This window comes from Oncorhynchus mykiss, chromosome 7 (genome assembly GCF_013265735.2).
Source record: "Oncorhynchus mykiss isolate Arlee chromosome 7, USDA_OmykA_1.1, whole genome shotgun sequence".
Classification (NCBI taxonomy): domain Eukaryota; kingdom Metazoa; phylum Chordata; class Actinopteri; order Salmoniformes; family Salmonidae; genus Oncorhynchus; species Oncorhynchus mykiss.
This window is the reverse complement of record NC_048571.1, coordinates 22,782,823-22,797,682: the sequence shown is the minus strand read 5'-3', so window position 1 is coordinate 22,797,682 and position 14,860 is coordinate 22,782,823. Positions and strand designations below refer to the sequence as shown.

The 14,860-nt window shown below is 43.4% G+C and overlaps 1 protein-coding gene across 1 annotated transcript; it reads left to right on the top strand.

Moving 5' to 3' along the window:
* The first annotated feature begins 5,319 nt into the window (after positions 1-5,319).
* On the top strand, positions 5,320-10,126 carry LOC110527526 (NGFI-A-binding protein 1). Its single transcript, XM_021608863.2, has 7 exons — positions 5,320-5,599; positions 6,492-7,309; positions 7,584-7,717; positions 8,044-8,215; positions 8,663-8,831; positions 9,554-9,691; positions 9,895-10,126. Exons 2-7 carry the CDS (start codon positions 6,494-6,496, stop codon positions 9,969-9,971), a joined length of 1,506 nt encoding a protein of 501 aa, XP_021464538.1. The 5' UTR covers positions 5,320-5,599; positions 6,492-6,493; the 3' UTR covers positions 9,972-10,126.
* The last annotated feature ends 4,734 nt before the right edge of the window (positions 10,127-14,860 follow it).

Here is a 14,860-nt window from a genome sequence, read left to right as displayed (position 1 = left end):
TCAGTTCATTTGAAAGTACTCTCATGAATCAGTTCATCTGAAAGTACTTCATGAATCAGTTCATCTGAAAGTACTCCATGAATCAGTTCATTTGAAAGTACTCTCATGAATCAGTTCATTTGAAAGTACTCCATGAATCAGTTCATCTGAAAGTACTTCATGAATCAGTTCATCTGAAAGTACTTCATGAATCAGTTCATCTGAAAGTACTTCATGAATCAGTTCATTTGAAAGTACTCCATGAATCAGTTCATCTGAAAGTACTTCATGAATCAGTTCATTTGAAAGTACTCCATGAATCAGTTCATCTGAAAGTACTTCATGAATCAGTTCATTTGAAAGTACTCCATGAATCAGTTCATCTGAAAGTACTTCATGAATCAGTTCATTTGAAAGTCTAATAAAAAATGATGACATTCCCATGTTCCTCAACGATCTTATTGAGGCAAACACCAGTATAATATTTGTTTACTCTTGACCACACGGACTCGCACATACATGAGTTCCGCTGCGATGCCTTGTGGGTACGTATGGCTTTGCCGAAAGTGTTGAGTCATGAACTGGTCCTATTTATGCCTGCGGTGTGGAATCTCCAACATGCTAGGACATGATGGGACCAAACAGCTGCCATGTTCAGCAGGGCATCATGGGACTGTTGTAGTACTGTAGCAGCATCCTTTTATTGATTTGCACTGTACACTGACAGTGGTGCACTGATGACATAGCTGCACATGGTAATAATCATGCTGATCATTAGAATGGTAGGTGTGATATGGTGTAGGCCTGCGTGATCTTTTAGGAACACTCCAGGATATACAGTCACCAGGGTCATATTGTTAAGTTGGTGGAAAACGTTTTTAAAACAGTGAAAGTGGTAGCCTCGGCCTACTACCTGTATGTGTCAAATTAGAGCTCAGATTGTCGCTTTCCATTGCAAACAGTTTTGCTGCGGTGGCTGTGTGCCCTACTAAGCATGACCCGGGATGTCCTGCAGAGTGAGGAAAAAGTGCCCTGTGTGACACAGTGAGAGGCTTTTGTCTCTACCGTCATCAATACAACCATACATAACGCCCACAGGGCCAGCCTCTAGCCCACAGCCCACACCAGCCACAGCCTTAGCCTGCAGGAGGCACACCAGGGGAGCTCAGAGCCATGGTTACTCCCACCCCAATACCCGGTTGGGCAGCAAAGCCGTAGGATCCAAGGAGCAAGGACAGTGTTGAGGAGTAGAACGACTCCCCAGCCCACAGCCATTTAGGCCTAAGTAGTGGTTCACTGAGGTCTAAGCAGTCGATTTAACATTTCCGCACTTAAATAATTGGTATGACAGTTTCTTGTCAAGTGCAGAGAGAGATAAACAGACTCATCCCTTTGGATGAGTCTGTTTATATGATAAGTACTGTAAAGTAAAGTACACGTGAGGCAAACTATGTTGCTGAGGTTTTGTGACTGAGTCAGGGACTTGATTTGAGGGTGGGCGTGTGAGTAGGGGGGATCCTAATCCCTAGCGTCTGCTGTTGTTTTTCATGCCTGTTGGGTTGAGATCAAAAACTTAACGGCAATAATCATGCAAAATTGTCTGGCTTTCGCTTCAAAGAGAACACCAACATTAGTTTTTACTCCTTTTCTTGTTTGCATGGTTTGTTTCATCAGTTCTACTCGTTTTTTATAAAGGGAACCGGGTTATCTTGGATAGACTGAGGATACAATACAAAGTCTCTGAAATAAATGATCATATTAAACCGTCATTTAAGAGCACGAGTCTAGACTTGGCATCTGTGTGAGGTGATATTTCCCCTGCGTTAGCAGATTGAGCTCCAACACCATCAGGGCTGGTGCACAGTGGGGAAGATGGCCGAAGACCGGCAGAAGTGGAGAGCCTTTGTTGCTGCCCTATGAGCCAGCCCAGTCGTGATGGGAATAAGTGAGTGAGTACATTTGGAAGATAATTTGACACACATTAGCTGGGCTAGGCGGTGGGCGGTGAGGGGGTCTCTGGAACCTGCGTGATCATAGGCCCACCCACATGGGTAAAAACCCCCCGGGGTTTAGGAATGTAACCTCCATTCATTATGACTCTGAGAAGCCCACTACGGACCCTGAGTGTGGGCCGATCATCCTAGCCTGCCTCTATGTTTGTCATTAGGTACTAGGGGGGGTGGGGGGGGGGGGGTGGGGGGGGGGGGGATTCACTGAATGTTCAGCTACTGCATTTATGAACATATAGATGCACAACCAACATAGTGACATTGATCTAAAAATGGCGTCAAGCTTATAGTAATAATACTACCAGTTCTAAGATTGTAGTACTTATCTCAACCCGCACACACACACACACACACACACACTTCCGCCCACATACACAGCACACTCTGCCGCCCACACACACACTTCCACCCACACTTAGTTCGCAGACACATGTTCACTCAGACGTAAGATGCTCATGGCATCGGACACAAAAACACAAAGTAATGGGCTACACGTTACATACTGTTTAGGGTACGCCTACAAAATGTTACTTTTTCACTTACTAACAAAACTATGAAAGTCAACTATTCACATGTATAGTTTAATAGTGTTTAATGCATAATGTGTCATAACACCTGCATAGGTGCTCATGTCTGTAAATATTGCATTTATTATATTCTAATTGATGTGATATTCATGTCCTTCATCTTAACCATTTTGAGACCAGGAAGCTTTCTGTGGTGTGTGTGGGGGTGGTATCACAGGGTAAGGCGAGGGGCTGACAAGCGCACACGCGCGTGGGTGTCGGTGAAACGTGTTTGTAATTGGTACAACAGTGAAGATGTACAGAACACTTTTAAAAAGAGCACTATTAGAAATCTGAAATACAGTACCGATGAAACGATTTGAGGCAAATGGAAAATGTATATGTTATCTCATCTCTAAAAGCGGACATATTCAATGGAAAACATATATAGCCTATATGTAGCCATGTAACAGGGTGTGTGGCAGCAATGCCGGGTGTTAATTTATTTACATTTTATTTCACCTTTGTTTAACCAGGTAGGCAAGTTGAGAACAAGTTCTCATTTACAATTGCGACATGGGTGTACTCGGAGGGAGTGTGTGTGTGTGTGTGTGCGCGCGCGCTCGCACTCTGGCAGGTCAGGGCCATCCACAGACAGGATTAAAGGAGTGGGTGTGCTGCTGGAAACTATCTGGGCTAAACGTACCTGCTCTCTGTTACCCTGGCCCTGTCTGGCTGTGTGGAAAGCACATCATTAAAACCACACAACAGCTGCTCCTCTACTCTGCCTGTGTCCCAAATGGCTACCTATTCCCTGTTCCCCATAGGGCTCAGGTCCAAAGTAGTGCGCTATATAGGGAATAGGGTGCCCATTTGGAACACATTCTCTGACTCAATTACCTATCCTCATCATTAATCTCCTTCATAAAATATAATGTAGTAAACTACTGTAAACAAATCCAAATCAAATTTATTTATATAGCCCATCAGCTGATATCTCAAAGTGCTGTACAACCCAGCCTAAAACCCCAAACAACAAGCAATGCAGGTGTAGAAGCACGGTAGCTAGGAAAAACTCCCTAGAAAGGCCAAAACCTAGGAAGAAACCTAGAGAGGAACCAGGCTATGTGGGGTGGCCAGTCCTCTTCTGGCTGTGCCGGGTGGAGATTATAACAGAACATGGCCAAGATGTTCAAATGTTCATAAATGACCAGCATGGTCCAATAATAATAAGGCAGAACAGTTGAAATTGGAGCAGCAGCACGGCCAGGTGGACTGGGGACAGCAAGGAGTCATCATGTCAGGTAGTCCTGAGGCATGGTCCTAGGGCTCAGGTCCTCCGAGAGAGAGAAAGAAAGAGAGAAAGAGAGAATTAGAGAGAGCACACTTAAATTCACACAGGACACCGAATAGGACAGGAGAAGTACTCCAGATATAACAAACTGACCCTAGCCCCCCGACACATAAACTACTGCAGCATAAATACTGGAGGCTGAGACAGGAGGGGTCAGGAGACACTGTGGCCCCATCCGAGGACACCCCCGGACAGGGCCAAACAGGAAGGATAGTAAATAGTAGCTAGTCGGTTATTTTCTCTGTTCTCTGGTCTCAAGGATGGGAAATACAGTATATGCTCCTCTACTCAATTATCCTGATAATTCATCTTCTTTGTAAAAAAAAAAAATAATGTAGCAGCTAAAGTAGTAGCCTAGCTCGGTAAATACGTAATCATTATTATAATTTTTCTTTAAAAAAAAAAATGTGCCGCTGAAAAAAGGAGCTCTGCAAATATAGACATAAATTAGTAAGTGTACCATGCTTCTGAGTCTCTTTTCTCACGAGTACAAGAAATGTGCACTGAGAGTTTGTTCAGTAGCAGTGTGTAGATTCTAGATATATTCTAGATCTATTCTCCAGGATAAAAACAAAGCCTCATTATCTCCCTAAGGCTGTGCTGTGTGCTGTGGCTGCATGGCCTACTTGCCAGAAATAGCTCATTGATACAGAAGCAGATTGAGTTATCGTAACAGTAAGCAGGACGCTTTATGTTGTGTCTCTAGAGAGAACAAGCCTTTCTCCTTTCTATAATTTGTGATAATAATGTGAAGAGTTTATATTCACATGACAGTGAAGGACACAGAATGAACATCTTATTCTGTGAGTTGATTATATTTGATTCTGTGAGTTGATTAGTATTGTAGACAGTCCACGCCCAAAGTGAAATGGGCAATGCACAAGTCTGAGAGTATATTTGGAAAAGGGGCTGGTGCAAGCCGAAGATTTGTGTGGGTGTGTGTAAATCCTTAAGAGAAATGTTTGTGGTTCCCATGCACACATAGGGAAAAGTCCCCCTTCTCTCTCTGCCTATATTCCCACTTACTGCCTCAATTCTGAGAGTAATGTGATGGGTAAAACACTAAGACACTAAATTGTCATGGCAAGAGACTCAAAATAAATAGAAATATAATTTGCATATACTGACGTGTTTTATCCAAAGAGTGAAGGAGTAAAAAACATCTCAATCAATAAAGTAAAATATCAAATAACCTAATTACGTCATAGATGACATGAACCAATCCTTATTAGTCTATCTGAAATGTCAACAGTTGCACTTCTATACAGTCATATAGCCAGGCGTTTTAGGGTCTACTCTGCCCTCGCCTCACACCGTCCCAGTTGACCGGCGCTGCCTGCCTCTGCCACTGCTGAGATGTGCTGCTTGGTATTCCATGCAGAAGCCTCCCACGCCCCTGTCCGCCCACGCCAGGATTTGCGTCACGCAGGCGCGTGGGAGTGAGCACTGTAGCAACCGCGGAATATCCCAATTTCAATCGCCGGGGAGGAGGGGGTAGGGTAGCAAGCAGGCAGCTCACACTCATCTAGTCTACAGACGTTCAACACAATCGCATTTCTATTCAAGGTAGCGGAAGGAGGGAAGGCAAACGTTGTCAAAGAACGCGAGGACTTTTTAGGCCAGAGAGGGCGCTTATTAGGAAATTATAGATCTACCGATAATTGTACAGTTTATGGCAGTTCAGCCTATACTGTAGCTGATAGATTGTAACAACTAGATAAAGGAAACGAAAGGGGACTAACGTTTACCAGGTATGTAACACTTACATCGTTGGAATAAGTTATTGGGCTATGACAATAATGTAACAGGTTGTAGCCTTGATACAATGTTGCAGCACTGTTCTATTATTGCCGACAATGGTATTTTTTACTCATCTTCCTGATGTGGATTTACTTGCAAGACCGGTTTTGAGTGACGTTTAGTCTGGTGCTGGATTACTGCATTTTGCATTTACATTTTTACTTTGTGGTGTTTTGAAACGAATTTCTTTTATTTTCTATTTAGCTAGATTGATTTGTGCAAATATTCCATGGTCATATTGTCTGGATTTGCCTCTTGATCTGCTCTGTTCTTTGGAAGATCGGTTTTATCAGGCTGCGTTGCATTTTGCCCAGAGGTTTTGACAGCATGTGGTTATGAAGTAGTTGTGCAGTTGTTTGCAAACACTCTGAATTCCCATTGATGATAAACAATCAAATTATATTATTCACATAACTAAGGGTCTTTCAGCAATATCTAATTATTTGTGACATAGTCCTCTAACTTGCAAGAAATGGGTAGTTAACAATCCCTTGGCTAAAGCAAGTGGAGCATGTGTGTGTGAAGAAGGCCACCTACGCATGCTGCACAGGAGGATTGTGGCATGTGGTCCCATCAGCAACTAACAGGGCTCTAACTGCGAACCGCCACTCTTCCTTCTGCAGCCCTAGTACTGCAGAACTTACAAAGGGAACTCAGGCGGAGTGGAGGGAGTGCCTCTTCCTCTCTCAGTCAGTCAGCCAGTCAGTCAGTCAGTCAGACACACACACACACACACACTCCCAAAAACACACCCCCACTCCCAAAAACACACACACACATACACCAATACTCTCTGGTCAGGCAGAACCTCTTGCCCATCCCGTCTTGTGTTCTCTCTCCCAGGCATGGCGGCAGCGTTGCCCAGAACTCTGGGGGAGCTGCAGCTCTACCGAATCCTCCAGAGGGCCAACCTGCTGTACTACTACGAGGCCTTCATCCAGCAGGGAGGAGATGACGTGCAGCAGCTCTGTGAGGCCGGGGAGGAGGAGTTCCTAGAGATTATGGCTCTGGTGGGCATGGCCAGCAAGCCCCTGCATGTCCGGAGGCTTCAGAAATCCCTGCGAGACTGGGTCACCAATCCAACGTTGTTTAATCAGCCTCTGACATCTGTACCGGTGTGTAGTATACCAGTCTATAAGTTACCCGAGGGGTCACCCACGCCAGTCGGCGCGGAGCGAGGGGGTAACAACAGCGCCCGTGGCGAGACCCATGTCAAGGTTCCCAAAATCATAGCTGCGACATGTCTGGATCCAGGAAAGCTGGAAGTGGCCAGGGACAGAGTGTCAGGGGGGTCTCCACTGCAGAGCGGCAGTGAGGGGCGCTTCTGGTCGGGACACAGCAACGACAGCGAACAGAGCCTCTCTCCGTCCGACCGGGGGTCTCCGTCGTCCCCCCGAGAGGGTCTGGAGGCACTTGACGCTGCAGCTTTGCAGTCTGTCCTGGAGTGTGTGGACCGGATAACCCCGGCCCTGTCCAAGAGCGACCCCGCAGAGGTCAAAGAGCAGCTGAAGACCAATAAGAAACTTGCCAAGATGATTAGCCACATCTTTGATATGAGTGATGATGATCCAAGGAGAGCGGAGGAGATCAGGAAGTATAGCGCCATCTACGGACGCTTCGATTCAAAGAGGAGGGACGGCAAACAACTGACGCTTCATGAGGTAGGGATAAGAGATGGGATCCTTTTTGCAGTCCTAGGTTAGTCTACTCAGTGGCAGTGCAATACAGGTGACAAACCTCAGTTCCACAAGTAAGAGGTGAAAACTACAAAAAGGTAAATCACCTGAAGAAGATGTGTGCGTGCGCTTTGCTTCAGCCGTCTAAAAGTAGGTCGGCAGTAGTAGAAGTTACAACTGAAGAGCTCACTGACAGAGTTGTGTATCTACAGCTATAGTTGACAACATGACTTGTTATCACGCGTGTCCTGCCTTTCAGCTGACAGTGAACGAAGCAGCAGCCCAGCTGTGTATGAGAGACGTGGTGCTACTGACCCGTAGAGACGAGCTGTTTGGCCTGGCCAGGCAGATCTCCAGAGAGGTCACCTACAAATACACCTACAGGACCAGCAAGTAAGAGCCACTCTCCTCCACTGCACTGCACACAACCTTTGCTTGTTAGAGTTAGCAATGCTAACTGAGTTAAGAGCATCGAGTTAGAGGACCATGTCAAGATAAGTTGGGAAGCATGGGTGACTTATTTACTTGCTAAGTACATTTTCTCCTCGTGGTTATTACTATGTAACTCATTACTGTAATGTGTTACATTTTACAGAGACATATTTTTAAGTTATGTAAATGATAGTATGGTATGATTCATGTCATGTTCAGACGATGCTTTCCATATCTTTCAATGTTTCTCTGCATACAAACTGAATGTGTTGTCTTCTCCACTGTAGGTCTCGCTGCGGCGACAGAGATGAGCCGTCTCCTAAAAGAATCAAGACAGAGGAGAACTTCTTTGACATCCAGGAGGCTCTGCAGGCCATCCACATGAGACAGGGCATACTGAGAGAACAGCTAGCCTGCGCCAAGTCCAAAGGAGAGGAGATAGTTGGGAGAAACCTTCAGGTAACATACTTGAAAAGTGGATTATAAAATGTAAACATGGGCCTCCCGAGTGGCGCAGCGGTCTAAGGCACTGCATCGCAGTGCTAGAGGCATCATTACAGACCCGGGTTTGATCCCGGGCTGTATCACAATCGGCCGTGATCAGGAGTCCGGGTCGCCCGTGTTAGGGGAGCGCTTTACTTGGCTCATTGCGCTCTAGCGACTCCTTGTGGTGGGCCGGGCTCCTGCAGGCTGACCTAGCGGTCGTCAGGTGAACGGTGTGTCCTCCAATACATTGCTGCGGCTGGCTTCCATTGGGGGAGAAAAAGGGGTTACATTTTATCTAGTTGTATAAAGTAAACATTATCGGAGACACGTTTCTTTGACACGGTCATTTCCGGAGGCATGTTTTTTTTACAAGAGTAGGAGCAGTTGCTAACGCCCTGTAAATGTATTGTGTTTAAACAGGTGCAGTTGGACCGTCTGTTAGCCAGACAGATGGAGATCCTCCATGATGCCGCGGTACAGGAGAGGTTACACGCTCTGGACTGGAGGATACCTGCAGGGGCTTTGAAGTACCTCAGCGAGGCTCCAGGCACCAACGGCACGTCGGTAGACAAAAGCACAGAGCACCAAGGTAACGGTACGGTCCGTATTCTGCGTCTCTCTTTGGAGTGCGCTCGTACATGAGTGCTATCCTCATGCTCCAAATTCACAGCTCTGTGAATCACCATTTCCAGCCTTCAAATCTTATTTTATAAGTCAGGGATTCATTTTGTATCTGTTTTTTTCTTCACACATCTCATAGTGAGGAGGAATCATAACTGTGTTAAGCCGGTAGCCGTCCCTCAGGGACTCATCCCATCTTCGTCCTTTTCTCTCTCGTCCTTTTCTCTCTCGCACGGCCCATACTCCTGACAGCTCATTATATTCATGTTACCCATAATTATCCTCTCTCTGCACCTGTCATTAACTCTCCCACGCCTGTTTACCTCCTCCGCCATGTGGCTGCCCAGGGGCGTCTCTCTCGCTCTCGCTCTCTTTCTCTCTCTCTTTGTCTTTCTCCTCTCTCCTCTCATAAGCTATTTAAAGCACCTTATTCAAGTTGAATGAGAAGAAGAGTATAAAATCTTTTTTTGGGGCACCGAGTACAAACTCGGGCCCAGAGCAAATGCGCATCAGACCTCTCAAGATTTTGAGAGACAGAATGTTAATGTCATTTTTTTGTATCACCTAAGCAGCTTCGTGAATGGTACTCTAACAGCAGTGCCATTGGAATTGATTGTGTAAGATGGCAGCGTGCATCTCATTGGTTTACCCATGCCTAATGCTTGTCTGTGTGTTTATGGATGTTTTCAGACGAGCGACCAAGGAACTTGCGGGTGCCCAGTAAGAGTGTGGCGGAGGGGGAGCTTCCCCTGGGGAAGCAGCTAGCCAATGAGCTCAAACGATTCCATAACAACCATAACACAGATGAGGCCAAAGCACCAGCAACAGGTACAGCACCACTCGGGCAAATGTATGTTCATTCTTGAGTCACGTATGTATATGTACACACTACAAACAGTGGGTATTAGTAATAGTCTGTTGCATGCACACACCTGCCTACATTCAAGCTCCACTATGAGTGAAAAGGTATATGGTTAGAAAACACATGGCATGTTTTATTCTGATGATCTTTTCTTTGTGTTTTACCTTAGAAAATGGATCCTCGCATCAAGCGGCCAACCACACTGACAGGAAGACCATCAAATCAGAACCAGAGGATTCCACCTAGTGCCTCCCATCCTTCGACTGTTTCCCCATCCGGTTTTAGTCATCATTTACACTTTTTACACTAAGCATCTATCTCAGTCAAATCAATGGATACTAAAGCAAGCACAGCCACAGTCGAGCCTTAACAAACCAACGTTGCCTCAAAAAAAAAAAAAACATTTATTTTCTTTCATTTTGTCTAAGGTTTTTTGCCAAAGCGTCTAGAGTAGAGCATAGATTCAGTCACGGGGAAAACTGAATGGGGGATGTCCTTTCACAGGATAACTTTCATGCTGTATAGGCCTTTATGTATTTATTGATTGATGTACATGGTGTTATTTAAGAATGATGGGTCGGGATAGTAGCCTTGTACCACCATCCTGATCTCCTGAGCTTACACTCTGTTTCGCTACATGAATTTGAATGAAGTTAAGTGAAACAGGAGCGCAGCGATCAGGATGGTCAGGATATGAAAAAGAACAAAAAATACCCCAAGCTATTTTTTGGCTTGTCGTGTTCGATCGGTGGGTAACTGATGTACTGTAAAGAATACAGTAGGATTCTGTTTTAATCAGAGGTGGAAAGGAGAGGAGAAATTATAGTTTTGCATCATCCTACTGTATGTACTGTATGTATTTATGAGTGGTACTGTAAATTAAACTGAGGCTGCAGAATTTTTTGTGTATAGATCTCCAGTTAGAGTTCAGATCAGTGTTATGGGATAGGTTGGCCCGGAGATGGACTGGGACCAAAAATCAGCCCTATCATTTTTTAAAAACTTTGATGCCCCCACACCGGCCCATTTCTTTCCTCAAGGCCCCCATACCAGCCCATTTTTTCCCCATGATAATTGTGCACAAAAAAAACTGTTTAGACAGGCACACTAGTCAAAAAAAATTGACCAGCCCATCTGGCATTTGCCCGAAATGCCAGATGGCCAGTCTGCCCGTGGGTTGGCCTAGACAAATCGAGTTTCCTTGATAAGTCTGTCAAACACATGATGTTGTACTGTAAGAATGCACATTTGAACCTCAACACAACATTAATTGAGTTACCCATTTTATTGAGTAGGGCCCCTGGTCTGTTATTAGGGCTGGGAATTGCCAGGGACCTCTCGATACGATATTATCACGATACTTAGGTGCCAATTCGATATGTATTGTGATTTGATACTGCAGAGCCATGAGAAAAGAAAATGAAAAAAGAGCCACAAAAGCCATGAAAAAATTTGTTTTGATCAGTCATGTGAATGAATGTGCCGAAAGGATGTTAGCTCACCATTTCATTTTAAAAGAAGATAGATAACAAGCTATAGAAGGGGAAATACTGGAGTGTTAGCGCATGTACAGCTAACAAGCACAAAAATAACATTGCGAGATTGTCCAAAATAATATTGCGATATATTGTCAAAAATAATATCCCATTATGTAACTGAATCGATTTCTTCCCCCTGTTATATTGTTGCACTCCAGAAAGTTGTGTTTTAATACATATCTCACTGTAGGACCGACAGGGCCAATTCGGCCTGTACTATTACAAGAATATTTGCCTAATCCCAAAAGCAGGGTTTTGCCAGTGTAATGTTGGTGTCAATCTCAGTACCGTGTTTATGTGTGTAGAGCAAAAACCGAATAACTGTTGTTAGAGAAAACAAGTGAAAGTGTCTGGTATCATAAGATGTTCATGTTACACAGCCTCGTAGTCTTAGATCCTACCAGTGTTTCAGCTGTGACCACCAATATATAATTCAAGATGTTCGTATGTTAGAATTAGCTCTCAGATGGTTGTTTAATGTTGTGTTTCCAAATGTGTAAATCTGTCTTGCTATGGAGTCTGTTGGTCTTTTTTTGGCGTCGCCGCAGTCACAACAGTTTTGTAATAATAGTCTCTCTAGGTCAAATAGACTGCAACAAATGCAATACTTTTTTAAGTACTGTTTAAGTACTAGGTACATACTTTCTGGGCCCACTGTCTGTTCTGTTCTGTTCTGTGCTAGGTGACTTCTCCTGTCCTCTGTACTGGTTTAGTTTAATCAGTGTCATGTCATGTTCACAGACCAACGCGTGTCCAGCAGTGTGATAGACAGCCAAGATGTTGATAGTACATTGATTCATGTTCTTATCACTGTTATCGTAAGTCATCGAGTTAGCCCAGGCTTGCCTACACAGTAGATATGCACCTGTTTTTTTTTAAACACTAATATATTTTATTTGTTATACAGCACATAAACATTATTAAACTTTATTTTTTATGGTGGTTGTCTTTCCTCATTCATGATATATGTCTGATCCAGAAAGAAGGAAAATTATATTTGATATTAATCTTATTATTTATTATATCCTACGATAAAATAACAACATTTAGATTTTTTCGGTTCTTTTTTTTTTTTTTTTTTTTACAGCTAGACAGCTAAACTGTTCCATGGCAGAGAACCTATACTGGTATTTATAAGGTATAATGAACGCTGACAGACAGACAGACTAAATGTGGTCCAGTCAACAGTTTCTCTTCTTAAAAAAGAAAGGGATGATGAACCACTGTCTGGGGTAAAGTATTTGCATCAGTGTCATATTAAAACATTCTGAAACTGCCCGATGACTCACTCTGCTCACTCTGACGCAGGTCCTTTTCATACTTCACATCTCTCTCTCTCTCTTTTGCCCTCTCACTCTCTCTCTCTCTCACACACACTCCCTCGCTCTCTCTCATTTCTTTCTCTCACACACACACACACACAGATTTTCTCCTGAGATCAGGTCAACTCATCACTGAACACCCACATGTGTAGCGCCCTCCCATCCTCCACAATCTCAGCCCTGTGTGATGGCCTCCCTGCCAATGCAAGTCACTGATGTGTTGCCATGGCAATAGTGATTGTAGGCGGCGGGACTACAGGCAGTGGGAGGGAGCTCAGCCCGGCTGCTAAACTGCGTGGGTGTGATCTGGTGAATGCGCCATCACCCCCGTTTAACAAAGCATGAAACTAACAGTGCTTGAACAGAGGTGGGTATCAAGTTAATTATCTCCTCATCTTCTCCAATAGTGCAACTAATAAAATATTGATTAGTTAGTTCTTTATTTGTTTTTTATTTTAACCATTTTTATCAGTGTTAAGTCCAGGAGGTTGCTTTTTTTTAAAGGGATAGTTCACACAAATTGCAAAATTAAATTGGTTTCCTTACCCTGTAATCAGTGTATGGAGAAGGTATGCTTTGGTTTTATTTCAGCTGTGTTTCCCAAACTAGGGGTCGTGGCCCAATGTGGGGTCACCTCATTTGAAAATTACAGTCGCGGGAGAAACTGAAATGAAATTGAGCTTGGTTCATAGAACCGTGGTTAGCTAGATGTGGTTGTAATAAACAGAGCGGTTTCTGTTTTCTTCCAACAAATGTGTTTATATCTTTTGAACCGTTTACGCTACAAAATACAATTCTGTTTCCCTCTACAATGCTCACAAACCATGCAGCTCATTAGAACAGAGATGGCAAGACCAGGCACTAAATCTGACTGGGGGAAAAATGATCTGATGACCTGATCATCTTCTGAACTTCCCAATACCTTTCTGATGCATTTCAGTCACCTCAAGTCATACTTGCTTCAGATTGAAATACTGTCAAACTGATTTGTCAGGTGGAAATACTGTCAAAAGTACTGTCAGACTGATTTGTAATGGACTGTCATAGCCCAAATTAAAAAAGTAAACATTGGCTGTTGATGACATCACTTTTTTTCACATGTCCGCAGTCTAAATTTTTTGGAAACCCCTGGCTTACAGGGTTAGGATAACCCATATGTCATTTTGTCATTTGGGTGAACCATCCCATGACCTAATAGATTTTTTATTTTCTGCATGTATTCAATTGTCAGTGCTGATCTGTGCTCGTCCTACTCGGCACCACCATCACAGTTTTTGGTGTATTTTTGTTTATTTTTATGTTTCTATGCGAGAGGTTTGAGTTTGTGTACAGGCTGTGCAGAAGTTGGCGTTTATGCTATTTCATTCATTGGCTGCAGTATACATGTTGGCCAGAAGGTGTCAGAATACAATCAAAAATGCTTTCATGAGCAAGATGAAAATGACAGTTAATAGAAAATAATTTCAAAGGATGGGTTTTAAACTTTAAGAAAGGTACATTATTCCTCTCTTCTCTGAGCAATACGAGGGTGTAATGCAGTGGGATGGTAGGCCTACAGCTGCCTGCACTGTCAAAGAGGGGAAAGGTTTGAGAAAGATTGGCCCATTTTATGCTCAGATTCAGTTAACTTCAGTGAAAAGCAGCTTGACTTTCTCTACAAACAAACGGAACAATGAACTGGGCCTGCGTTGTTTATTCTGGTCATTGTACAAATGTGTTATACGGTGAACACTATACAAATAATTCCTACTGAATTGTACTTGACTGCAGTATAGTATTATTACTATTCATGTAAGCGTTGTTATTATGGACATTAGTATTGACCGTGACCTTTACCTTCCTGTGATGTCATCACCCAGAGTCGGCTATAACAAGTGAAGTATAACCTGTATAACAATAATGCGTGATTTTTATTATCATGCATGTGGATCACTCTCTTTGGCATGACATCTAGATAATCTGTTTCATTGTAAAGAATATGCTAATAATATTTATTTAGACGGGTCTACCCATTTGAGTGGTGTTATTTATTTGAGTGTGTATTTATTTTTCATCAATTTTTTTTCATCACAGCGCAGGTCAATAAAACATCACAGGAAAATCATAAAGGTTTTGGGGAAATGTAATTACCGGTAGCCTACAATTCAGTAACAATAAATGCTGGTGTGTGTAGGCGCCAACTGTCTACAATAACAACGTAGCCAGGCATAAAATAAACCCCTGAAACTTTATAAGTCCCCCACATTCTGATCTTGACGAGAATAAAAAAATAAGT